At 43.2% G+C, this 26,402-nt stretch overlaps 1 protein-coding gene across 2 annotated transcripts in view; it reads right to left on the bottom strand.

Moving 5' to 3' along the window:
• Positions 1-2,108: 2,108 nt before the first annotated feature.
• CYRIA (CYFIP related Rac1 interactor A) overlaps positions 2,109-26,402 on the bottom strand; it is an 87,228-nt gene continuing 62,934 nt past the window's right edge. For both annotated transcript variants that reach the window (XM_074195064.1, XM_074195066.1), the window contains exons 5-13: positions 17,413-17,534; positions 13,939-14,044; positions 13,283-13,419; positions 12,922-12,999; positions 10,281-10,397; positions 10,113-10,192; positions 8,518-8,644; positions 7,059-7,129; positions 2,109-4,140 (exon numbers count right to left, since the gene is read on the bottom strand). In XM_074195064.1, coding sequence (XP_074051165.1) covers positions 4,077-4,140; positions 7,059-7,129; positions 8,518-8,644; positions 10,113-10,192; positions 10,281-10,397; positions 12,922-12,999; positions 13,283-13,419; positions 13,939-14,044; positions 17,413-17,534 — 902 coding nt within the window. In that variant the 3' untranslated portion in view covers positions 2,109-4,076. The remainder of the gene's footprint in view (positions 4,141-7,058; positions 7,130-8,517; positions 8,645-10,112; positions 10,193-10,280; positions 10,398-12,921; positions 13,000-13,282; positions 13,420-13,938; positions 14,045-17,412; positions 17,535-26,402) is intronic.

The raw sequence follows: 26,402 nt of genomic DNA, 5'->3' as shown, positions 1-26,402 counted from the left end.
ACTCAGTGTACAGCAGGAGAATATTCCCTCCACTCTCTAAGGAGGGGGGCAGTGGTCCTTATTTGTTCTGGGCAGGGGTGAGGGGGGAGGAGGCTGAAATCATTTCTATTCCAACCTTAATCATAAATTCTTCTTGATGAGATTCTGCAAGCTACAGATTGGCATAACCTTGAGGTCATGGACAGAGTTGGCAGTGGTAGATGTGGGCAGAGATAGAAAGCTGGATGAATGGAAATCTAGATGTTCTCGTCCCAGGACCCTGAAATTTAGTTTCTTGATCTTCCAGTTTTCTGGCAGTTCAGGCCCCTAGGACTGGGAGAAGAATGGGTCTGAAGAAAAATACTCAGTTTGGAGTAACCATCTGTTTCTTATCATCTTTGTGATCTTGGGTAAGTCCCTTCACTTCTCTGGGACTCAATTTCCTCCTCTACAAAAGGAAGCAATGGAGAAGGCAGTTTCTTCTGTTCTGAAGTGGCTGATGGTTGACAAGTCCTCATGGTGTGCTTAGAATTTCATTTACAATCATGACTATGTCTGGATCTCATGACCATCCAAGAACCCATAGCTGGCTCGAGCAACTCCACACCTATCAGTCTACAGAGAATGACCAAGGTCCACCATCCACATTGGTTGGTTTTTTCCACATACCAGCATTCATGACACTCAGGGATTCCAGGTGGTTGTTTTCATGTATACTAAGGGTTCCAGAGGTCACTGTTCACACTCTTTTTCCCAGAATTAATTGTGCTATGACTCTATTGACTAAGAAGGATTCAGGTCCCTTCTATTTTAAATATTTAGGATTTATATGCAAGACTTAGTGTATACTCATCTGGACTGCTGTTGCCCTCTGGTACAAGATGAAGGACTCCATTTTCCTCTTACTATCTGTCACCCAAGCTCAGTAAAGATACCTGAATGGATTCTGTCAAACTTTATCATCACTTACTTTGGTAAAGGCACCACGGGTAGAGGGGAAAGCATTGAATTTAGAACCTCCTTGGACCTCGGTTTCCTCATTTGTAAAAAGTGGGGTGTAGATGGACTCTGAAGATCATTGATGTATGGTGCTATGATCACAGCCCATCTGTGTGACAATGAGCAAGACACATAACCTATGAACATCTGGTTTGTTTCCATGTATAAAATGGGTCTATGTGTTGGGATATTCCTCAGATCCTCCACCTCAGCAATTCTATTGTAATCTGATTCCATTTACCAGATTCTCAGATGTCATAAGGCAGGGAGGGACAGTTAATATTGTGAAGGAGAGGACAAGGGTCTCCAAATATCCTGACAGGATTAATGACGGGCCAAAAAATTTAAATAAAATTTAATGGAGATAAATTTTAAGTCCTTCCCTTAGGTTATAAATCAAATAAACAAAAAAAAGATTTCATAGGTACAGGACAAGGGAAAAATTCTCTAGAAAAATATGGGGATGGTTAGGGTGGAAGCAGGCTTGGGATTAATAGATGGACCAACATGAAGGCAGATTGGCTCACACCCAGAGCTGGGGTGGCCTTCAAGGGCCTGAACAGGAGTTGTCCTTTTGTATTTGCTTTGTGAATTAATTTAGAAAGGACATTGAATAACTGAAAAACTTCCAGAGGAACACAACCAGGTGGATCCCAGATCCAAACACATAAATTCAGAACTATAAGGGAGCTCCCAGGAAATCTAATCTTCAGATGCCATAAGTAGGGTTGGATGGGATTTTGCACTCAGGTGAGTCCACCTCCACATTTTGTGGACTTGCCCAGGGTCACACAGCTACTAGGCAGGATTCAAACCTGCTTCTGGGTTCAAGTTGTCTCATTGGAAGCTCACAACAGCCTTACAGGTGCCACTATCCTTATTTTACAAATGAGGAAACTGACTTAGGTTAAATGACTTGCCCAGAGTCACACAGCTACTAGGCAGGTGTCATACCCATGTCTTCCTGACTCTGGGTCCAGTGCTATATTTACTGTGCCACCTAGCTGGTAGCTAAAGGAGCCCAAAATGAAAGGGTAGCAGCCTCTGTGAGATGAGTGCCAGTGGAAAGAACAAGGGATATTGAGCCTGGAGAATCATCTTCTTCCCTTCAGAGTGTGTGTGTGTGTGTGGGGGGGGGGGGTCAGGGCGTGGTGGCCGTCCTGGAGTATCTGAAAGGCTGGCAGGTGAAAACAGAACCAAGTTTGTTCAGCCTGGACCCACAGAGAGGAACCTGAATTTTAGAGGCTGAAGAGATGATTTTGAACAACGGAATGTCATTTCTGGAGAGGGGCCCAAATGGCCGCCATTGTTGTGGGGTCCCATCCTGGGGCGGGGGGCTGGATGAGAGCTCTTGAGTTCCAGTCTGGCCCAGAAATGACTCAGTTGTCCTGGCACTAGGCTGGCAGGCCAGTTTGCCTACTGGCTGCACTCCCTTCCCCACTCACAGACTTTACCATTGAAGTCATTCATGTCCTTCTCATTCCAAGGGTTGCAGCCAAAGATAATTAACCAGAAATGATCCATCCAGCAAAGGATCCCCATATCAGCCCATGGCAGAATAGGCCTAGCTGTAAGTTATTCAGCTCCATGACCCCCCACACCAATCATCAAAGCCATTTAAAGGCCATCAATAACACTGGTTCCCACATCCATGGTGATGGAAGGTCTGTTAAGCACTTGACAGGTATTCTCTCCTTTGCTTTTCACCACAATCCTGGGAGGGAGGTACTAGTATTACCCAGAAGAAAATGAGTCTGAAGGAGGTAAAGTGACTTCCTCAAGGCCACTAAGGATCTGAGGTGGGCATCGAAGCCAGATTTTCCCAACCGAGAGGTCACTGTCCCACCTTTTTAACATCTACTCTAGAACATGACCTCTAGCAAAAAGCTTTTACCAGATCTGTACTTTCATTCTGCTGCAGAATGACTTTGAACCAGTCACATTTCCCTTCGTTGTGCCTCTGCTTCCTCATCAGAAAGATGAGAAAATTCCATATGATGATTTGCCATGTTCTACTTTCCTAAAGTCCCATGCGACTGTCTTAGTTTATGTTCCTGGCAGAAGCTCATGGGGCCCTACTGGACCCTCCATTCTCCAGGAAAGTTTTGCCAGAATCTCAAGTATGAGGCAGGAAGTAAGACTCAGACACTGAGGGAAGACTTCTAGGAAGAGATCGAAAGTGAAAAGCATTTCCTGAAGATTGTTCACCATTTAGACCCGAACCACCTTCAATGCTCCAGAACCCTAAACCCTGGTTCATGGAAGGCTGAGTATTCCCTCTGGCTCCTCAGTAGAGAGTGGTAGAAAGTAGGCCCCCTCCCAATGCACAATGTGCTTGACCCCCCAAAAAGATCTTCCCTGAAAGTGAACTTTCCTCCTCTTGAGACCCTTCAAAGCAAGATGGATCTCAAGATCCAGAGGATTCCGCTGATGGGCAGAGGGGCTTGTTCTTCCCTCCATCCTCAAGCAGCGCTGTGGTACTGCTTATCTCGATCAGTTGGGAGAAAAAGAAGCAAGAAAAATCCATCCTGGAAATGATAGGAATTGCTGCTACCAAGGCCGCCCCCAAATTCCAGCCGAGAGACAAACACACGTGCTGGGGAGCTTTAGAGGGAAAAGTCAGTCAAAATACTTACCAGCTCCATTGTCTCTACACAGAACATCTTATTTTTATTTTAATTTTCAAAAATGTTTATGATAAATTTAGTTCCTGTCTTCCAAAAATGCCTGCCACTCTTTACTTCCAACTGAGATAGGAATGAAAGCTTTTTTCTAGAACCCAATTTCTCTCCCAAAGCAGGGCAACCAAGAAGGAATGGCTACCACAGAAAGAGAGGGTCCAGTGAACAGAAAGCGCAAAGTCTGTGGGGCCACGGGGCTTGTCTGGCTGAAGGCCAGAGGGCTGGGAAGAGAATTTATCTCTCACTAAAGGGCTGCGAGAATCAGTCAGGTTAGGACCGAAGGGCCATACATCTCAGTGACAGGAAGGAAATGGTTATGTAAATACACAAGTATTAACATAAATCTATATTAAATATGTAAACATATACATCTTCTGAGGTCAGGGCCCCTGTGGAATCCTCGGTGGAGAGAGGCCTCTATTGGAGCATGGCTCGGATCTGTTTGGAGGTCGACTCATCATTCAGGTGCTTTGTAGTGAACCTAGCAGGGGGAAGCAAGCAGCAGATAGAATCTGAGGTCCAAAGTCTGGGGCCCAGTTAGTACAAGATCCTAGCATCTCAGCATGAGTCAGGTCTACAGAGGCATCTGGTCCAGCCCTTTTGTTATCCAGAGGAGGAAGCTGAGTCTCAGGGAGGTCCAATGACTTGCTCAGGGTCACACGAGGAGTTAGGATCTGAAAAGGACTTTGAAGGCAAGACCTCTGACTTCTGTTATTTCCCCAAGGGATCAAAGCTTCAATTATACAAAAGTCATTTTGCCTTTTTTCTAACATGCCCCCTTGCTCCTGGTTCTGTTCTACCCCCATCCCCTTTCCTGGGGTTCTTGATGTTTTGGACTTGTGATTTCAAAGATATGAGAAGCTGGGGCAGTTAGGTGGCACAGTGGATAGAGTACCTGCCCTGGAATCAGGAGGACCAGAGTTCAAATCTGAGCTCAGACATTTAATACTCACCTAGCTGTATGACCTTGGGCAAGTCACTTAACCCCATTGCCTTAAATTAAAAAAAATAAATAAAATTTTAAAAATAGTATGAGAAGCTCCCCAAAATGGTAACTTATCAACAGTTCTTCTGCAATGGATGCCTTGGGCACCAGAAGTTATGTGACTTGCTCAGGGTCATACAATCACTATGTGTCAGAGGTAGGCCTTGAACTTCCCTGACTCCAAGGCTGGGCCTCTTTTTACTAGGCTTTGCAGCTTCCTATTGACGCTATCGAGAACTCCTCAAGTGCCTTTTCTGATCAAGGATGTGATTTCTATGCCAGTAAAATGTCTATAGTAGGGGCAACCTAGACTTGAAATCAGGAATGACCTTGGGTATGTTAGTTTCCTTCTTTGTAAATTGATGATAACAAGACCTTTCATTGGGAGAATATTCTAATATTTGAAAGCCACCCTGTGAACTAGGCCATGCAATCTGTCAGTTAAAACATAAGCTTTTATTAAGTATCTACTGTGTTCTAGGCACTATGGCAGTTATGGGAAACATAAATACAAAGAATGAGACAGTCCTTCACTCAACAGGTTTATATTCTAATATGTGGGGAGGATCATTACCCTTTTATACAGAGACTAAACAGCTTTCTCAGTATCAATCAGCAGGTCTTTGATCTCCATGGATGCCAATATCAACTTCATTGGGTTATTGTATGGTCTGATTGAGCTAGAGGATGGGAAGGTGGTATAGAGATGTATGTGGGCTCTTGGGAGTCCAGTGGTTGTCGCCACTGAGAAGGGACCGTCTCACCTTCCAAATATGTTTCCCAACTTGCGTTAAACCCGATAACTCCCCTAGAATTAGCAATGACCAAAGATCGTCCTTTTCTAACTTTTATCTCATGATCCCAACTTACAAAGGGCCCCTTTCTGATTCAAGACTAAAAATGAGGCAGCAGAAAGAGGTCAGAACTTTGGAGTCAGAAGATTTGTAGCCCCCTGAGGCTGGTCCTAGCAATCTGTGAGTTCACTGATGCTGTCTGGGACACATTTGGCCCCTCAGTTAAACAATGAGTTTGGATCGGATGAACATTGAGACAATTTCCAGATAAAAATTCTGAAGAACTTTCCACCTCCTACCTCCGTACCTCCCAACAAGGTTTTTCAAGAGAGTCACATTAAGGCAAGAATTCCTTGGACAGGAAACTCCTATTGATTTATTGACTACATCAGGATGGTTTCCCTGTGGGTGCTCTCTCCACTAGGGCACATATTCTCCAACCCCAACCCTTATGCATGAAGACCATCCCCCACTTGACATTATGGCTAAAGAAAGAACATATTTCACTGTGAAATATGTTGCCTATGGCAAGGCCTATGCTCTGGAGGGGGAAAGGGTACATCTGGGCTTGGGAGACAGGCCTTTTGTAATAGATTCTACTTAGAAACTGGGTTCATATCCCTTCTCTGTTCCCTCTGCCATCTTAGATAATCAACCAGCAAGCACCTTTATGAGGTGCCTCGTTGGTATAAGGCACAGGTGACACGTGGGCAAAGAAAGAAACAATTCCTGCTTTCAAGGAAGTGACATCCTAACCTGCCTTCCCTTGGTAGACTTTGTTCCTTCACCCAGGGAAGGAAGGGGTTGGCCTTGATGCCTCTGAAGTGTCTTGGATTCTCTGTTTCTAAGTCATTCCCCCCTTCTGGGCCTCAATTTCCTCTTCTATACAGAGGGAGCTGGACTGGATATGACCTTTAACTTGATGACTCCCTATTCATTCAGTTTTAGTGAAGAGCAAGAAGGCCCAGAGAGAGAACCAGGACCTCATCCCTCCCCAGTCTTCTTACATCTTACATCCTACAAGAAGTGACTTCCAAGACTTATGGCCACCAAGGCTGGTGTCTTTCTTCTGAAATGATCTTCTGCTCAATCTCTCTGCATCTTGTTTGCAAGGAATTGTTTTGTCTGCTTTTTCTCCATTAGGCAATGAGTTTCTTGTGAGTAGGGACTAGTTTCTGTCTTTCTTTGAATCCCTAGCTGTTAGCACACATAGCAGAAGTTTACCAAATGCTCATTGACTTGATTTGAGATTAACAATTGAACTTTTCTATTTGTAGGATTCAGCCATCCTTGGCACATAGCCAGTCCTCAATGAAGACTTTCTCACTCCCCAACATTCTCTTGTTTTCTCTGACAAAGGTATTTCCCAGCTCTGAAATTTGATGTTCTACCTACAAAGGTTCCTTTGGGCTAGAAGATTCCATGGCCTGGATGCCCTGCATGTGCAATTATTTTCCCTTTTCTAAGATCTAAGGTTCTGTGAAGTTCTAACCTCCTGTGTTCTATGTTCTGAAATCTCTCCCAAAGAGGAATGTCCCTTTTCTATGTATTGGACCTCCCTGGAGCTCAGACATGTTGGTTCTGAATTCCTTCCCAGCTCAACACTAATTCCAGGCTTACCTGAGGGCATTCAAGAGGCCTTCCACACTGTCTGGAGGCTGTTCCTTCAGCACTTTGATGCAACCTTTCATCTAGAAGAAGAAATGCCAGAAAAAAATATCCCATGCTTTCATAGGTCAGGAGGACAAACATTGCATCCTGACAGGTCTATAACAGGGGAATTGAATCTCATCTATCTAATTCCTTCCTGAACAAAATCACCTCCTTTATTTACAGGGTGGTAAATAGAGGCCCAAGTTGGGGAAGGGGTTTGCCCAAAGTCACATTGGTAGGAGGTAACAAAACCTAAGATTCTCAGCCTTGGAATCAGAAGCCTAAGATCTCAGTTTGCAGAACTATAGAACCAAAATGGGTCAGCCACAGAATCTTATTTATAGAAAAGTTAAGAAGTAGCCATCTAGCCCATATTTGAAGTTGCCTCTCTGGAACCTACTGGGTCAGCCTTCTGATTAGGAATCCTGGGTTCCAGATACTACGCTACCTTCTGTTATAGGACTCAGGGTATGGAATGGAAGAAGAGAAAAGGAGACGGAGGTGGACATATGGACCAGATTTCCCAACAAGCCCGACTACCTAAGCTTGACTCTTACCAGATTTTTCATTTTTTTATTCCACCTGAAATCCATGATTAGAGGGCCACCTGGTGGTAATATGCCTGCTCTTTTGAACAATGAATATTACTTGAAGGTTCCTGATGCAGTCAGTCACACCTTAGAGAAAACTATTTTTATCACCTTGCTTTCTTCCTTCTATTCAGCTGAGGCAGGCTGTCCTAAGGGATAGGATTTTTGGTTTGGATAGGAGAGGAAATAATGCTACTGGGTGGAAAAGTTTTGGAGAGGAAGAGATGCTTCAATAACTTAGCCCTGGGGTTCAAGGATGGAGGTGGAGGAAAGGGAGGAATAATGGACAGTAAGTTTGGAAAAAGCTTGGGGCCAATTATTTCATCTCTTTCAGCTTCAAAATTCATGTTCCCTCCCTACTTTAAGATTCAGAGAAGGCCAGAATCCAAATTAGAAGAACCAAGAACATGCATTTTCTTAGTGTTTAATTTGCGTAACATTATCACTAATGTCTCTCATCCTTTCCTCCTCTCTTTTCTGTCTCTTATGGTGTCTGTCTCTGTCTCCTTCCCTCCAAATGTCCTTTCTATCCTGCTTCCCATCTCTTCCCTGCTGGCCCAGAAACCCAGTCCATGGGGATTACTAACGAGAAGCAGCTTTCCTTGTGACCAAACTTCAACCACACCAATGCAGGAGACTGACTGGGGTGACCTCCATATTACCTAACATGCCCACTCTGTGAGGACATGGCAAGCCTCATAACCAGAGGTGATCTTTCCCATAACATGCTTTATCTGATCATCTCTTAGATTTCTAGAACATCTTTGAAGAACACTTCTAGAACAGCATCATGAAAGGCTATTAGTTCTCAAAGTCTGCTTCCCATCAGTCCTTACATCGATCTTGGACGTCTTACAGAAAGCCCCGACTGGGTGCACATGGTCATAGAGAATGATGACACCGACCATCACTCGCATACAAAACAGTAGAGTTTCTTCACTGGTGAACCTACTTCGGTATTCCCTGGAACACAGAAGATAAATCCATCAGTCCAGTTTTGCTTTACCCACAAAGTCCAATGATCTAAATATCCCAACATTAATTTTCTGGTGTCATTAGAATTATCTCTTCTGGACGTCCTCAGAACCACATGGGGATAATAAGTGAATACCAAGTCCATTACTGAGCCTTTTGCCAAGAACCCATCCTCCTGACCAGGTGGACCAAGAGAGAGCAGATGGGAAATTAGGAGGCAGAGAGGTATTTTCCATTTCACTCTGGAGTGTGGCAGGGAATTGCTCTCATCTTTCCAAAGCCCATTAAATGTACTTCTTTTATAGTGGGTCCCTCTGGCTGCCCAAGAGTTTTGAGAATAATGACTCCATTTAGGAGAATCTGACTTATTCCAATAGAAGTTTCTGTCCTCAGAAGCTGTTCCTTTTCTCTTTGAAATATGGATCATGCCTCAAGGAAGGACACGAGGATAAGGCAATCAGCCAGCAGTCAGATGGCCTGACAATGCTGCCTGCATTTTATGTGGTCTCTAAGGACAGGCTGCTGGTCTACATGTCCCAGTAAGACAGAGATTGGAGAAAACTTCAGATAATTTTTGTGTGGGGGAAGGGAATAATTTCACAGCAAAACAAAAACCTCTTGTATTAAGTGGAAATTGCAGTGTAAATGATATTGGACTGTGTGGCCATAGGCAACTCACTCCTCTTCCTTAGGACTCAGTTTCCCCCTTTGTAAAATGGATCAATTTGGTTGTAAGAAAGGCACTTTGTGCATCCACAGCCAGAAAGCACTGACCTCTGGAATGAGAAGAACTAGGTTTGAAACTTTCCTCTAGACTCTAGAAGCCAATTGCATTACCTTGGTCTAGAAAACAATGCAATTGGACTCAGTGATCTCCAAAGTCACTTTTGGCTTTAGATCTAGGATCTCATGAATTTTTATGTGTTGAAGAAACAGGAGTCATTTTTATTAACATTGCCATAGTCCTCTGTGCCAGAGTCCAAATAAAATGCCTACTGTGGGTCTGGATTTTCTCATCTGCCACGTTAGGGCTTGCCACTAGAATGCTATGAGAAATCCAAAAGGAAGATTATTTTTTTTTTTAAACAGAGCCTGGAAGTAAAAAGAAAGCATTGAAAACTACACTGTAAGGCAGCCACTCTCATTTTCCAGATGAGGAAACTAAAACTCAAAGGATAGTCATGACCACTTGACTGGATCCCAGACTCAGATCCTGCAGGACTCCTCATCTCCAGGGAATCCCCTGGAAAAGACCTCTTGGGCCCAGTCAGGCCCTGGGAGGATGACCAAATCAGCCAAGATCTCCTTCCAAGATGACACCAGGCTCCTGAGGGGCTTTCCCATTTATCTTCCTTCACATTCAGTCATGAGCATCCAACCAGATCCACAGTCCAAGCTACCTGGGCCCTGCTGACTCCCATCCCCCTTGCAGGAAGTGATGGCTTCCTTGACTTACGGGGTCTCCAACATGACTTTGCACACACTTATCATGGTGCTAAGGCAATCCGTTGTGTTTTCAATGGGCAGAGTTTTGTTCTGAGGAGAAGACACAAGAGACAAGAACACCTCTGTGAGTGCTGCCTGCTACAATGCATCCCCCAGCCTCCCAGCTGAGGAGACTCACCTCGGAGACAAAATAGGTTGTAGCATTGCTAAGGGTCTTCAGCATTGGGGTGGCTTCTGCATAGAAGAGGGACATTCGGTTGGCCATCTCGTTGTTGACTTCATTTTCAATGTCTAGCTGATGGAAGGAAGGAGAGAAGATGGGATTTATTAACAAGGGGGTTGAGCAATGGGGAATAGTGGTCTGTGAGTTGAACCTGGAGTCTGAAGATCTGAGTTCAGATCTCTTTTGCCCTAACTCTTCCTCCCAAGGAAACACACTCTCTATATTGTAGGAGTTTCATCCTGGCAATATGGAATAAGAAGTAACCTTTGGGCTGAATAACCCACCCATTTCATTTCACAGATAAGGAAGCTCATGTTGGAGTAACTTCTCCAAGGCCACACAGGAGAAGAGGCAGTCTTTCCACGGAGTTCCTGACTCTGAATCCAGAACCTTTCTAATTAAGGGTGGCAGCATTCTTCCCCAATTAGACTGTAAACTGAAGCAGGGCTTGTGTTGCATTTTTAGGTACATTTTTTTTCTTTTTTATAGAATCATCGAATTCAACCTGGAGGGGAATGCAGTGATCATTAGGGCTAAATACCCCCATTTTACAGACAAGATGACTAGGACCAAGAGATGCAATGTGATTTGCCTAAAGTCTCACATGCAGTAAGGAGGGGAAACAGGAGACTTGAACTCGAGATCCCTGATTACAGATCTAATGATTTTCCCACTCATCATATGGCTTCATCATTTATCAAAATGCCATAAATGCAGTTGTTATCTAATGTTCGATGAGTTTTATGTCTCTCTCATCAGTATTTGTCCAGCTGTCTTTCCCTTATAATCTCCATGACATCAGTGATTGCTACCATGCAGATGACTCCCAGAGATATGGATCTCCCTCAGAAATGTTCACACTACCTACCTGTGCAACATCTCCAAGAGGATGTCCTGTCACCATTGCAAATTCAATATGGTCAAAAGAGAACTCCTCATCTTGTCCTTGAGCCCTGTTTTCCCTCTTTGATCTAACCGTATTTCTGTTGAGGTTATCTCTACATGGGTGTATTCTTCCATTACAAAAAATGCTAGAGGGAATCCCAGGTTCTCTCTCCCCAGGTTCCAACCCCAGATGACTAATACTTTTTTCTAAAGTTTTTTTCTAAAACATCCTCCACAAGTGTCCTTCCTCCAACCCTGGGCTCGAGGTCTCCCATGTAGAGTTCCCACCACACTTGAGGTAGTTCTTGGAGACAGTTCTCATTGATGGGAGGTTCTTTCTGACATCTCATTTAAATCTATCTTTTGGAAATTTCCTCCCATGAACTCTGCTTCTGTCCTGGAGGCCAAGCAGAGCAAGGCTGATCCTCTTTCAATGACTAGCCCTTCATATATTTAGTGAAAAACAGCTAACCTATCCTCCCTCAACCCCCACATTTCAAATCTTCCTCCCAGTTCATAGTTCAGAGTTATTCTTGATTCTTTGATTTCCTTCAGATGCCATAACTACTCAACAAGTTTTGCCAAGTCTTCCTCCACCCATTCCTTCACTCCACCCACAAGACTGCCATCTTAATTCAACCTTATCATTTCTCACATAGATTGTTGTGTCCAATGATTGGAATGTTCTCTCTCCTCCTAACATTAACTTGCTGAAATCTTTAGTTTCTATCTTCCTTGAGTCTCTCCAATTTGAAGAAAGTGATCCTTCTTCAAATCTGCCTTTTCCCCCCCATACCTTAAATGGCAGTCATCTGTATGTGTGTCATAGTTCCCTTATAACAAGAAAACTATAAGCTTCATGAGGGTAAGAACTCCTTTTACCTCACTCCCAACATAGACCTACTTGGGTTATTGTACCTAATAAGCCTTTAATAAATGTTTAATGCATATTGTTTATTGAATTACAAATTAATCTATGCTGAAAGCAATCTAAAAGTTAATAAGAGTCCATACCCTTTGACCCATAGTTTCCACTGGTAGACATTATTTGATGGAAATAAATAATAAAGGAAGTTCTAATACATGTCAAAATATTTGTGACAGCAAGTTTTGTGGTAGCCAAGAACTACAAAGAACATAAATACCCATTGGCTGAGGAAAGGTCAAACCAGTTGTGATAAGTGAAGGAAGTGGAATATTACCATGCTGTTAGAAAAGGTGCACATGAGATGAATACCAAGAAACCAATACTGAGGAAAGGAAGTAGAAGCAGAAAAATAATTCACACAATGACTATGTGGGTCAGATCAATGGAAAGAACTATCACATGGCAACCAAAGTTCAATGTTGGTGTGAGATGGTAATGACCAAGTTTGACCCTAGGGAAGAGACTTGCCAAAGTATGTTCCCTGGGTTGGGGAGGACTATGGGATATATAGGACATCAGCCTTTTTTTAACGGTATGTTTGCTAGGTTTCCTGAATCCTTTTTTTCTTCCTCAGATAAAAGGCATTTTTTCTAATTGCTTGTGCTAAGGGATAATTGGGAGGGAGGGGAGTGAATGTAGGTGACACAAAGATAAAAGACATCCACAATATTTTTTTAATAGAATGACCACCATCTTTCTTCCCATTACCTCCTCTCCAACCTCTTTCCTAAAGCAGAAAAAAATGTGCCTATGGCAGCCCCCAGACAGAACCATCATGCTCACGTGCATATTGTTGATCCGATTACGGCTTATCGTCCTCCTGTAGTAACTGAAGTCATTCTGTATTGCGGGGTTTCTCATCTGGAAGGAGAAAGAGAAGAAAAGCCCCTGGAAGTTCATGTGGCAGAGGCATGTACAGTTGAGGCAGGCCACTTCATCATTTGTGTGGCAATTGGGAAAACGGAGTCTAGTGTGGCTTGTTGCCAACGTTCACAATTCAAGATAGAGGTTAAAAATAAAGATGGAATTCACTTCTCATCCACATTCGTGGACTTCCTGAAATCTATCCCATGCTGAGACTCTTGGAGCTAGAGGGGCTACAGAGAGACCCTAGGAGCCCCAAAGAAAGAACCTCCTGCCTCACCTTCAGTTCATCAAAGCGTAGGGTAAAGTGAAGGATCTCGGCAAACTCCTTGGCCAGGGCCTGTTCTCGCTCCAGGTGCTGGGTAGGGGTGTAGGGTGGGCATGTCAGACATTCCAGAAGATTCTGAAGAGCTTTTTCTGGAAGGTAAAACCATGAACATATCAGGCCCCTTTTTTTGCTGGTTCGTCCCTAATTCAGAGGAAAGAGAAGGCTGTTTGAAGCCAGAGTGGATGGACACCAACCCCAGTCCTTCCATCTTTTTCTGAGTCTTAGAAAAAGTCTCTTCTCTTTTCTTTATATTTCTTTTTTACAGGAAAGAATTGGAGTCAGGAGTCTCTAAAACCTTTCTGAGCTCTCATCTCAGGACCCTCTGACTCAGATGTAATCCAACTTCTGTCTTTCCTGTGAGCTTATAGAGAATTGTGTGTTGGGATAGGAGGGGATGACCATGTTCATATACCTCCAAGTCACAGTTTCCTTATTTCCAAAAAAGGAGACAATGGTCCTGGTGACATTGATCTCCCAAGGAAGTTGTCTCCCAAAGTAAAATTTGTAGAAAGCAGGGAGATGCCTTCTATGTGGGAAGAATATCAAAGCTCCAAAGTGCGATTAAAAAAATAGATAAATAAAAAATTAGATTGAGAACAAGAACTTACCCAGCCGGATGGAAAATTCATAGAACCTCTTTAGCCGGACAACAAGAGGACACACTGCATTCCAAGCCTTTTCTTGCAGCTGGATGTCATTGGGATTTTGGATTGCCTACAAGGGAGAAGCCAGGAGATGTCATGAATGGAGAAGCAGCTTCTGAGTCAGGAAGAACTGAGTTCAAATACTGTCCTTGAAACATACTGGCTGTGTGACCTTGGGCACGTCACATGACCTCCCTGTATCCTGGAGGATGCTCTTAGATCCAATATGGAGAAGAGGCAAATCTTCATTTGAAGAGAGGGAGTTTTCTCCCTGGAGAAAAGCTACCTATGCCTTGAGATTTCAGTCTCCATCCTTACCCCCTCCAGAGATATGAAATCTTATTTAAATGAAAGAACTCAAATATGGAGAGAATACTTTTTGGCTTTCACATTCTGTTTTCTAAATCTCTATGTTTGATAAAACCTTCAAACGCTAATATTCTACAGGCTAATATTCCTTCTGGATCTAACACTGGAGATGTTTATGTTCTATGTTCTAAGGTCTCTTCAGGTTTCAAACACAGGGGATTCTAGAGTTCTAGGGCCTAAAATTCTTCTCAGTTCAAATACTGAGTTTTTTAAAGCTCTATATTTTAGATTCTCTTTAAATTCTAACCTTTTCAGTTCTAAGGTCATTTTTATTTGAACAGTCTGTGTTTTAAAGATCTAAGTGCTAAAGTTATTTCAGTTCCAGTTCTAACATTCTTCATTTGCAAGCCCTAAGATTTTGGGGACTTCCACGATTGATGTCATCTCATCCATTCCAGCCCAAACACACTCTAAAGTGCTTTCGAGTTTCCTTCAGCTCTAACATCTAACAATAAGGAAACGGTGACTTGGAGGTCTATGAACATGGTCATCCCCTCCTATCCCAACACACAATCCTCTATAAGCTCACAGGAAAGACAGAAGTTGGATTACATCTGAGTCAAAGGGTCCTAGGATGAGAGCTCAGAAGGGTTTTAAAGACCCCTAACTCCAATTCTTTCCTGCGAAAAGAAATATAAAGAAAAGAGAAGAGACTTTTTCTAAGACTCAGAAAAAGGATCACATGTTAGACTATAGTTTTGGGACAAGATAGAAAAACGCTAACAACTCTGGAATTGGATGCTTTTGTCAACAACTATTTCTCAGGACCTACTGAGTCGAAGGACTATTCTAGAACTTACACAACCAGTGAGATATTCTGGGACAAGATGGTCTCCTGCATAATGGTCCATTAGTTCCCAGATATTTCCATCCTGATAACTTTCTCCCCCTCCCCCCAATCAATCTGCTACTAATGGCTCTGAATGAGCTTCTCACTCCTTCCCCTACAAGTTTTAGTGGGAGATCTTCTGAAAGACCAAAGGCATGCCCCCCTTCTGGCCACAGATCATCAACAGTCTTCTGTTCTTGAAAATCATTTCCTTTGAGAGTTAGAAGTAGGAAACTCTGATGTCCAGAAGCACTGTTGCCTTTCTTCCTTCACACGACTGCTTTCCTAGTTCAGACCCTCATCTGCTCCTCTGGGCAGGAGGCCTCCCTAGCAGGTCCCCCTCAATCCTCCACATGACTGCACATCTGCCAATGGTGCTCACTCCATCCCAGAGTCCCTACTGTGACTCCCTCTGGCACAAGGAGTCAACATCAGCTTCTGTTTGACCTTCAGAAACTTCTAGAATGCTGTTCCCAGTACTTGTCACAGATGCCTTTCATATCCCTCCTGCTTCTAAAGGTGTGGTCAGTGGTCTGCTCCCTGCAGGGAATAATGCACTATTCCCCCCCACACACCTTGTCTCCACCTCTCGGATTCACCCTTGGCTTCCTGCAGATGTTGCTCCAAAGCTGCACTCTTTTTATGGACTTTGAATATATTTGGGGACTTGCTCATGGAAGGACATGATATTTCCCCAATGCTTGATGGTCAGGACCATTTGATCATTGAGCTTGGATCCAATGTATCCATTAGTGCCTGGTTTGTAACAGATATACCATCAATCAACTGGTTCAAGTGCTACACACTGGGTTATAAATATTTGTATAATGACTGAATGAATAAATGATGATGTGAGTTCTTGAAGAAGACTGTGACATCATGGAGGTGATGCCACGACAAGCGCATGAACTGTTGCTTTGGGGGGGGGGGGTGCTAAGTCACCAGCCTCACTTTCTCTTCCACTGTCATCTGGGTCCAGTGGCCAGATATGGATTAAGATGGCTGGAGATGGCCCTGCATGGGAGGCAGTCAGGGGTCAGTGACTTGCCTAAGATCACACAGCTAGTCAGTGTCAAATATCAGAGACTAGAACTCAGGTCCTCCTGACTCCAGGGCTGGTGTTCCATCTTATGCTGCACCACCTAGCTACCCCAATGAACAAATGAATGAATGGATGCTGTGATTCAAAGCAAAAAACAAGAGGTCCCTGCCCTCAATATACTTCCTAAGATGGTGCAGCATATGTGAATTGAAATAAGTTTAATGTTCTTTCAGGAGGGAACAATCACTCACAAATGGGGAAATCAAAGGGACTTCCTGGAGGAAGTGACCCAGAATGATTCTGAGAGACAGGGAGAAGGAGGGGAGCATTTAAGGAAAAGGGGACAGCCTATGCCAATGGCATCCTTGAGGAATACGGGGCAGTTCGTGCCTATGCAGAGGCTGGAGATGGAAGGTTGAGGTTGGGGAATAGTACGCCAGGTCATTTTGAATGGAATACAGAGTATGTGAAGGGGAATGATCAAGGAGACTGGGTTAGATGGTGGAGTGCCCTGAATGCCACCCTGAGGAGACTACCCATAACCTGACAGGAGGAGGATGGGTTCAGGGTAGCATGAAGCAACCAGCAGAAATGGTGGTGGATTTAAATTTAGAAGAAGTAGATTGGAATCCTTGCTCTGTCCTTCATTACTTGAGTGGCCTCTGATCTCAGTTTAATCATCCATAAAATAAGGAGATTGTAAGAGCTGACACCTTAGACTTCTTTCAACTCTAAATTGATGATTCCCATATGATCCAAAGGGAAAGACCTGGAGAAAATCAGTTTCACCCCAATCCATGAGATGGGGTTGGCAATACCAACATCAGTGGCTCTAAGGGGAAAGAGTCACTAGAAACTAGCCTTATCATCACACGTTTGTTTTCCTTAAAGAGTCGACTGGTTAATGACTATGCAAGGGAAAGCTGGAACACTAAATCATTATGTGAAAGGCGGATGCTGAACCCCGAGTGTGCATGTCTGGAGGTGGGGGTAAGGGGTGGATACAATGTCTGGTTGGATGAATTTCCTAGAATAAAAGGGACCATTCATACATTGGCTTAAATGCACATTACATCCCCTGTTCTTTCCAGGATTCTAGGAAATACTGCAGCGATGACTTCATTCCCTCCCTCTACACCCCCCTAGTCCCCCCTCCACCGTTGTCAGGACAATATTATCGTTGGCTTGGCTTACTCACATCACGGATCTCCTGGCCAGCACCTTTGTAAGCTTGCAGGTCTGTGAGAATGCTCTCTGAATCTTGAAGAACGGCACTGACCTGGTTCCAGATCTCCCTCTCACCCTCCGTGGGCTGAGCATCTAAGCAAGGTGACACACAGGACAGACACACATGGAGTCAGCTTCACACAACCTCACTGGGCAAAGTCCTTTCAGTCCTCCTTAGGCTACCATCTTCTTTAGAAAGCAAAATCTAGAAGTTGAAAAGCCATGGTCTCTTCCGGGTCTAAATCAAGGAGAGGAGAACCATGGCTTCTCATCTTCTTAATTTTGCTTTATAGAGAAGACTAGACTAAACCCCAAAGGCCAAAAATTGGACCAGAAATGGGAATTTTCAATTCAAATCCACAAACTTTCAGTAAATGTCTACTGTGTGCATAGTCCTCTGACATTTGAGGATACAGATAGAGAAACTACTAAGAGCTACCTTCTGGAAGTAAATAGTTTAATAGAAGGTAGACTCAATTAAATCCCCGAATCATTGAAAGTCGACTATGTATGAGGCTACTTTGGAGACTAACTTTCTACCTCAGTTATATACCAACTTTGTGGTCATGGACAATTGTCTGAAGAACCAATAAAGTATCCAGTTCTAGCATGTCTAATACTGTGCTAGGAACCAAGTTTAGAAAGCTGAAAACAAGACTTGCTATAGATGATGAATTACAGAATTATGGCACAATTTTATGAAGTATCCAACCTGGATGATACCACAAACCCAAACATTCCCCAGTTACTAAAATCCACAAGTTTTTAAACCACCTACTATTTGCCAATCACTGTTTTAGTCAATGGGAAACTAAGAAATGTAAAAGATATTCTGTCAATAAACATTTTTCCCAGGTACTATTCTAAGTTTAAGAGCACTGGTGGTTTTCAAAGAACTCACAGTCTGTCTAATAGGGAAAAAAATTACAAACAAATGCATATAAACAAGGACAAATTGGAGAAAATCACTAGAGGAAAGACACGAGCATCAATGGTATTTGGGAAAGACTTCCTGTAGAAGGGGAAGTTGAAACGAGGAAAATCAATGAAGTCAGGAGGGGGAGATAGGGAAAGAGGGGATCCTAGTCCTGGGGGATGGGAAGGGAAAACAGCTGGAGTCTGGAGATGAAGTATCCTGAGGGAGCAATAACAGGAGGCAGGCCTGGGCCAATGGATGGTGGAATGCCATGGCTGTAGCTTCCCTTGATTTAGATTTAAGTGAAGTTTTCATCACAGTTTTCATACATTTCTTGTGGATAGAAGGAAAGAGAAGAATTCAACAATACACAATAGATGTTTCCCGAAAGAAGGTTTGCAGACATGAATTAAAAATGACCATTTCTGGGCTAATTTCTTGTCCTTATGGTTTAGTCTAGTCTTCTTTAAAGGACACAATCCAGAAGGGTGAAAAGTTACCATTCTTACCCTGCAGAGAGTGGATTCAAAAAAGAGTAGTTAAAGTCAACAGAGCAGGAAATCACTAGTCGAGTAACCCAGGCATCTCTGAATGACCCTGGGCTATTTAATAGTTTTCTCAGTGACTTGGGATAAGAAGCTAGGAAGACTGGCTAACACATTGGATGACAAAGTGCAGATCCTGAAGGATCTAGAGTATTGGGGTGAATCCAAGGTGAAATTCACCAGAGATACAGAATATTGTACTCTTGTAAAAGCCATCTTCACCACTCCAAGATGGGGGGAGACATCTGTTAGGAAGAAGGAATTTTGGGGAAAAATCTGGAGATTTCAGTGGATGGCAAACCCAATGTGGAGTGAAAACAAATGAATACAGTTTTGAGTGATATTACTGGAGGCAAGGCTTCCAGGAAGGAGTTGAGAAGTCCACTGTTAACTGACCTCCTCAGACCTTGTCTAGAGTAAAAGAAAAATTCTGGGTGCCATTGTTTAAGCAGGACATTGATAAATTGGAAATAGTCTAGAGGAAGTCAACCAGGGTTTTAAGGGCCTTGAGTTCATGTGATATGATGACAAATGGGGATTTAGCTTAGAGAAGAGGTGACTGGGGAGGGAAGGGGGTAGAGACCTGAGGACCATCCTTATATACTGGAAATACATCAGCTGGAAGAGAACCCAGAGCAGTAGAGGTTGCCAGTTTTGCAATCTGGTAAGGTAACCAAGCTTCTTCAGATCCTCTGGTCCCAGTCTCTGCAATCCAGCTAGCTAAAGAACATCAGAGACATATGAAGATAGATTGAGTGGTCTGGTCAATGGCACAGAGCATCATAATTTGAACCCAGATCCTGTGGAGACCAATCTGCAATGGCTTTATTTGTTGCCCTAGGTTTCTTCTGCAGATTTCATCGAATGGTGGCCTTCTACAATTCCAGTGATTTCCAATAATTTCGATATTATTTTCCAAGATGGTCACCTAAGCTAGAAAACTTTGCTGTCTTACCAGACCAAAGTCCCTGTGATTTACATGGGCCATTGAAGAAACCGATCCTTCCCACAGGCTGAGGAAGCAGCCATGCAGCCCCTGACAAGGGGGATGATTTACACACCTGTTCTGGACCCACAAAAGCTGAGTGTATTACAGCCCACTCTCTGCCCTCTGACCTTGCTGACATACATCTCTTGCTGAATTCAAAGTGGCCAGAGCAGGATTTGTCAGGGAAGGAGACTCAGGCCAGATCGATGGAGGTTTTCATCAAAAGGATTTAGCCTCATTTGGGAGAATTTTGCCCCCAAGTGATGGTGAATATCGACTGTCAACATGTTGATAAGAGTCCAGTTTCGTGTTCCAGCTGGCCCCTCTCATTGGGGAATGGGGCCCTTTCATCCCAAGTGGAATGTCAAGCATTCCCCCTGTCAACAGAGCTGAGGAAAGGTACCACCAGGCTTGGCTAACCAAGAATGCCTTTGTCGGAGAGATCAGATGCCCATCTCCAAGCAGGGGCCTCCGAGAGGGGGATCATTCCCGAAGAATGCATCCTTAGGACTGAGACCAGCCCAGGGCCTTATTTGGCCTCTACACCAACCACAAGAATAGAGAATTTGTCCCTGGAAACTCGATGAACCAGCTACACAGTTTGATAGAGGACTTTTTTTCAAATGCCAAAGATCACACGTGGGATGCAAGGCACCATTTATTCTGAGGTGTCTCCGGCCCTCAGAGGATGGGCTAGCTTTGGCACCAGGATCTATGACTTGTTCAAGGCCCTGGGGAATGCTTCATAAACACTGCTGGGCCAAATGAAGAAAGAGATACACAGCAAAGCCTTCCTGCCTCCATCAATCACAGCAGTGCCTTTTTTGTTCTTCTTTGGGGATAAACCAAGGGACATAAATTATGATCTATTATTAACATTTGAAGATGTAAAGTGGTAACGATTTATAGGAAAGCATTAACAGCTCAGAGAAAGGGGGAGGGGTGTCAAAATGGAGAGATAAGTTTGAAAGTATATGTTTGACTTAGTTGACACACTGATTTCCATGGGGACATCCATCACTCCCACCACATAGCCTCAACCCTCTGTAATGAGGGGCCAGGGGTCTGATTCCCGAGGCCTGGGAGGCTCCCACTCAGCCCTCCCTACATCTAGCCAACAACAGGGTGCGAGACAGGAACAGGGAACAGCACCTCCCATCACCCCACGTCCCCACCAAGTCACTGTCCATTCTAAAGTCTACTTCTGACCCAGTTACTTTCCTACTCAAGAATTTAGCCTCAGTGACATCGATTCAACAACATTCATTAAACACCTATTAATTAAACTCTTATTGGTACAAAAACAAACAAAAAAAGAATTATCTTGACCTCAAGCAACATCTCTTTTGGGAAGGAGACCTAATCCACAGGCAAGTTAGTGCTTTACCACCTGGATTCTGCCATCTTTGTCAGGCTTTCCCCTTCACAATCTGCTTTCTAGTCAAGGAGTTGCTCCCCATGTTCTCATTTCTGCCCCATCACTGTGTTTTGGCATAAGCAGGTCCCTACTCCTTGGACAGTCATTCCACATTTCTTCTTCTTACAGGGCCTGCCTTCTTTCATGAAATCAGAGCTTAAGAGATGGAAGCAGCCATAGAGATGATCAAGTCCCATCCCTTTATTTTGTGCATAGGAAATGAGGCAGACAATAAGTCAAGTCATTTGCCTAAAATCACCCAACTTAAGATTTGAGGCCGGATTTGAACCCAGGTCTTCCGGCCACTGCACCATGCTAACAGCAAGATCCAACTTGGGTGCCTGCTCCTCTACTCTCCTGATCCTCTTACTACTTAGAGTCATCCCCCCAAATTATCTTGTATTGTCCCCTTATGCTCTTCCTCCCCTGCCCCATATGAGGACAGACAGGCCTATCCGTTAGCATTATCAATCCCATTACCTTGCATTGGCTTACATCCTCTATTCCTCACCCCAGTTTTCTTGGCTCCCTCATAATTCCTGCCCTAGTTCAACTTGGTACTCCTGACTCAAAGTCCTGTCCTATTAGGAACTCCTGTCCATCACTAAACTTGGTGAGAGTGGCAAGCAGAGAATACAAGAGAATTTGAGGGAGCTGACCCTAAGTAATCAATATCTTCTGCCCTGGTTCCAGTCTCCATCATCTCTGTTCTGGTCTGCTGTAAGAGTCTCCTCATTGGTTCCCCAGTCCTCAGTCTTCATTTATCTTCCAAGGAGATATTCTAAAAGTCATATTTATCTCATGCTGAAGAAACATCTGTGGCTCCCTAGGGCCCCAGGTTCAAATAGATGCTCTTGATTCTGACATGTAAAGACCCCCCCCCCAATCAGACCCTCACTTTATCTTCCCCAGGGTGACTGCACATTATTCCCCCTTGCATCCCCCATATGCCACCCACTGGTGGGCTCTCTATCATATCTTTGCTAGGCTAGAATTCTCTCCTTCTTCACTTCTGCCTCTTAGATGCACCAGCTTCCTCCAAATAACATCTCATGTGACATTTTATCTGTTCTTAGTTGACCCAGGCTTCCATGGCTTTATGTGTGTTTTTATTCACTTTTCTGAATCTATGATAGTAGAATAAAACCTCCTTGATGTTAGGGACTGACTGTTTCACCAAAGCCTCATCATCTGGATTGGATTCTCTGGTTCTACCTGGACTTCTACTCTCCTGGAGAGCCTTCTAGAGCTGATGGTCAACTTTCACCCTATGATAGGACAGTGGAGAGAAATGTTGATGGGAGGGTTCTACCATTCTGGCCCAGTTTCTAACAAAAAGTCTCTGAGAGGATGACTGAGCTGAGGAAGGAAACACACATGCAGAACAAAATGGCAGAATTTAAACAACCCGAGGGATGCAAACCTGCGGGTCATTAGTGGAAAGTGGAGCCTTCCTCTCCAAGGTCAAATGACTAGAGGAGGGGGAAGGGAGGGGAGGGGAGCTCATTCCTTCCAGTTGGGAACCCTTGGGACAACACAGAGGACTTAACTCTGAAATGTTTTCCCCCGGGTCAATTATACTCCTGCAACTCAACTCAATTATATTTCATCATTGACTTCAAAAGGAAAGTGTGACATTCACAACTTATTTGCTCTTTGAAAAAACAAAAATCCAAGGTGCCAAATCCATTTAAGTGTTCCCCCTACCCTTGGCCCTTCCAGAAATACTGACTGGGCCCAGTGAGGGGGGAAACACTGAGGGAGGGGGTCTTTCATGAATTTTTCAATGTTTCTTTCATCTTGGTTGCCCGTATTCCTCAGAGGAAGGAAATTTCCACTGCCAAAAAAGCTAAAATTGGGACCTTTTTTCTCAGCTCCCAGTCTTGTCCCTCTTTGCTAAAGTACTGACTCAAAAAAGTCTTTTATCTGGGGTGGGGGGGGGACTGATTGAACCTGACAGTACAGGCCTAGGTGACAAACCAAGATGGCACCAGAGGTGAAGCTAAACAAGTCAGTTTGGTGGGATTGAAGTTGGGAGTCAGAGGTTCATAGCTCCTTGGTCTTGCAGCTGTTTGAGCAGCCCCAATTTATAGAGAAGGAAACAGAGACTCAGGGACTTGTCCTAAGTCACACAGGGAGTATCAAAGGTGGGATTTAAACCCATATCTTCTCATTCCCATTGTACTACTACTGTCTCCTGAGACAAAGAGTTGGACAGGATCACAGAGTTCACAGTCTTTTCATAACCTCTGTTTTTTGGTAGGTAGAGGTCCAGAGAAGTGACCTATCCAAGGTCACACAACTGCTAAGTATCTAAGGTGGGACTTGAATTCAGGTCTTCTTGATTCCTGGCATTAACTACATGTATGACCTTGAGCAAAGTCCTTTATTCATCTGGGGTCTATTTTTTTCCTTTTAAAATTGAGTGAAATATAGCACATAATCTCTAAATTTCTTCTGTAGCCAAACCCTTTTGCATTCAGAAATCAGACTTTTAGGTGACAAAGCTTAGCCAAATCTGTATCAACATGCTTTAGTTACATTCATATGTTTTTATTTTTTTAAATAAAAATAGGAGTGAGCCTAGTGTGGTGGAAAAAACTTTATGTTTAGGATCAAAGGGTGTGAGTCCAAGACCTAAGTCTCTTAATTGTTATCTTGGACAAGTCATTTCCCTTCCTCCTATCTTCATTTCCTTCTCTTTTACATGCAGATGATTTAGTTTAGTCTTGTGAGAGATAAGATATATAACTCTAAAAATGCTCTAGCAATGACGGCCATTTTTAGATTTTGCTGACCTGATGCCCATGAAATAGAAAAAAAAATAACATGACCAATGAAATGACACTTTTATAATTTCACATTTAAAAGTCTAAACACTAGTGTTGGGGTCCTTGCTCCCTAAGTATTTTGTTTTCCTCTGCAAATATTTTGTGCAGGCAGAAATAGTGAAGAGTAGTGGACAAGGGCCTGACTTGGAGTTAAAAAGATGTGGATTCAAGCTCTGCCTCAAATATCTTCTGGCTGTGGGATCCCGGGCAAGTCTCTTTAGAACTGTAAGCGGTGAGAAAGATGGTGGGCTGTATCAGTTCATAGGAGTTCTTCACAAATCCTAATCCTAATCAAAGGCCTAGTCAACCCCCACCATCCCCGTGATCACCATCAATACGACAACTAACACCACTGCCATGAGCATCCTTATCACATCACCACTGCTAGTACTACTACCACCACCACCACCACCACCACCATTACCACCAACACTAGTTCTATCACCACCATCATCACCATTACAACCACCACCGCTATTACCACTGCTACTACTCCTAGGATCACCATCATCATTCCTGTTGAGGTAACTAGCTCCCTAGTATTTATATCGGATTTTATAGTTTACAAAAGGGATTACTCATGTTAACTCATTGGATCAAGCTCCCACCCGCTGACTTTACTTATTTGGGACCTAGTGACTAGGATCCCAGTTCCATTTACTTAAAAAATATACCAAGAACATGAAAACAGTTTCTCTCCTTAGATCCACAATATATTATACTCTCTCATATACCGGCTCAGTCCCTGGAGAAGTAGGCTTAACTGAGCTTAGTTTCTACACAGCACTGTCTCATCAAGATCACATCCAAAGTCAATATCTCAGCTGGAGAGTCTTCATTTCAGTTTTGGCTGGTATGGGTCCAGAATACGCCTCCAGAAGATCACTCCTCATTCCTTGGGGCATCAATATTGGACTGGCTACCACCCCTGGGACAGTCCTCCTGTCCCAGATTCCTGTGACTAGTTCTCCTGACCCTTTAACACTCCCAAGGTCAGGGACTCCACTTCCTTAACCAGCCACTATGAATGGATAATCATCAAAATACCTCAGAATCAATGAGGCAGAGAGACAGTCTTAGCTAAAGCTGGCAGGTCTCTTTGGGTAACTCTGCATCTAACCAATACATTAGTTGAGCAGAAAGTGTTACAGAATGCCCAAGGCTACACAGTGTGTCCCTTCAAACCACTTCTCTTATGTGCCATTGGATTTTCCCCAGAAGTAGGTTTCCTAGGATTTCCACATGGAGACACAAAAGTGCTCTGCACTTGTTCCAAGTCCTGTTTCATCTAGAAATATAGGTTTGGGCTTGGATTTGGAATAACTAGTTAAGATATTCCATCATAAAAGGGATGCTTGGGCATGCTCAGAGGACCATTATTTATCAGCCAGAGCCGGACAACACCATAACAGAGAGGAAAAGAACCTACTCTAGGATATCATTTTGTTGTATTTTCTAGAATGTTTCAACATCCCTTTAAAAAGTAAGCATGAGGCTAAATTTCATTATAGAATGAAATAAAATAGGGAGTCAGTAATGACAGAGACACATGAGAGCGCCTAAAACAAAAAAAAATCATAATTATATATTTTACATAAGAGTGCCTAAAACAACAAAACAATTATAATTATATATTTTACATTATTTTGCAAATGAAAGAGAATAAAATGAAAAAGGGTAGTGAAAATAGCTTAATTGGGAAGAAAAGATATCCTAAGTGGTCTGCAAACCAAGAAATAAAAGAAGAATCCAATACTGGCCCATAGCATGTTGCATCCACCAATAATCCACCATAGTTTTAAAAAAAAAACATTTTGGAGGGAAAAAATGTATCCAAACAGTTGAAATGGAAGTGTACAGTAGGAATAATAATGATAGCAATAATATAGTGCCTATATGGATGTATGGTCTATATCATATACATAATTCATATATATGAATAATCTCATTTGAAATAAAATACAATTAGGGTCCTGGAATAGAAGAGAACTCTAACCAACATTAAAATATGAACCTATTTCTCCCTTCCCCCAATATTGAAATTTTAATTTTGTTCACCAAAGCAATCTTAACTGACTGATGGCTGGTTTAGATTGGCCACAGACACATAGAGGATCCATGGTCCTAAGGGAACTCCCTCTCATCTTTGACAGACTACATTTATGTTCTAAGGTCCCTCCAAGCTCTGAGGATCAAAGTTCTAAAGTCTATATTCTAATGTTCTAAATAAGCCAATGGGCTAATAATGTTGGATTCTTGCTTCA

This window comes from Macrotis lagotis, chromosome 1, assembly GCF_037893015.1.
Source record: "Macrotis lagotis isolate mMagLag1 chromosome 1, bilby.v1.9.chrom.fasta, whole genome shotgun sequence".
NCBI lineage: Eukaryota > Metazoa > Chordata > Mammalia > Peramelemorphia > Peramelidae > Macrotis > Macrotis lagotis.
This window is presented reverse-complemented; position numbering and strand designations above follow the sequence as displayed.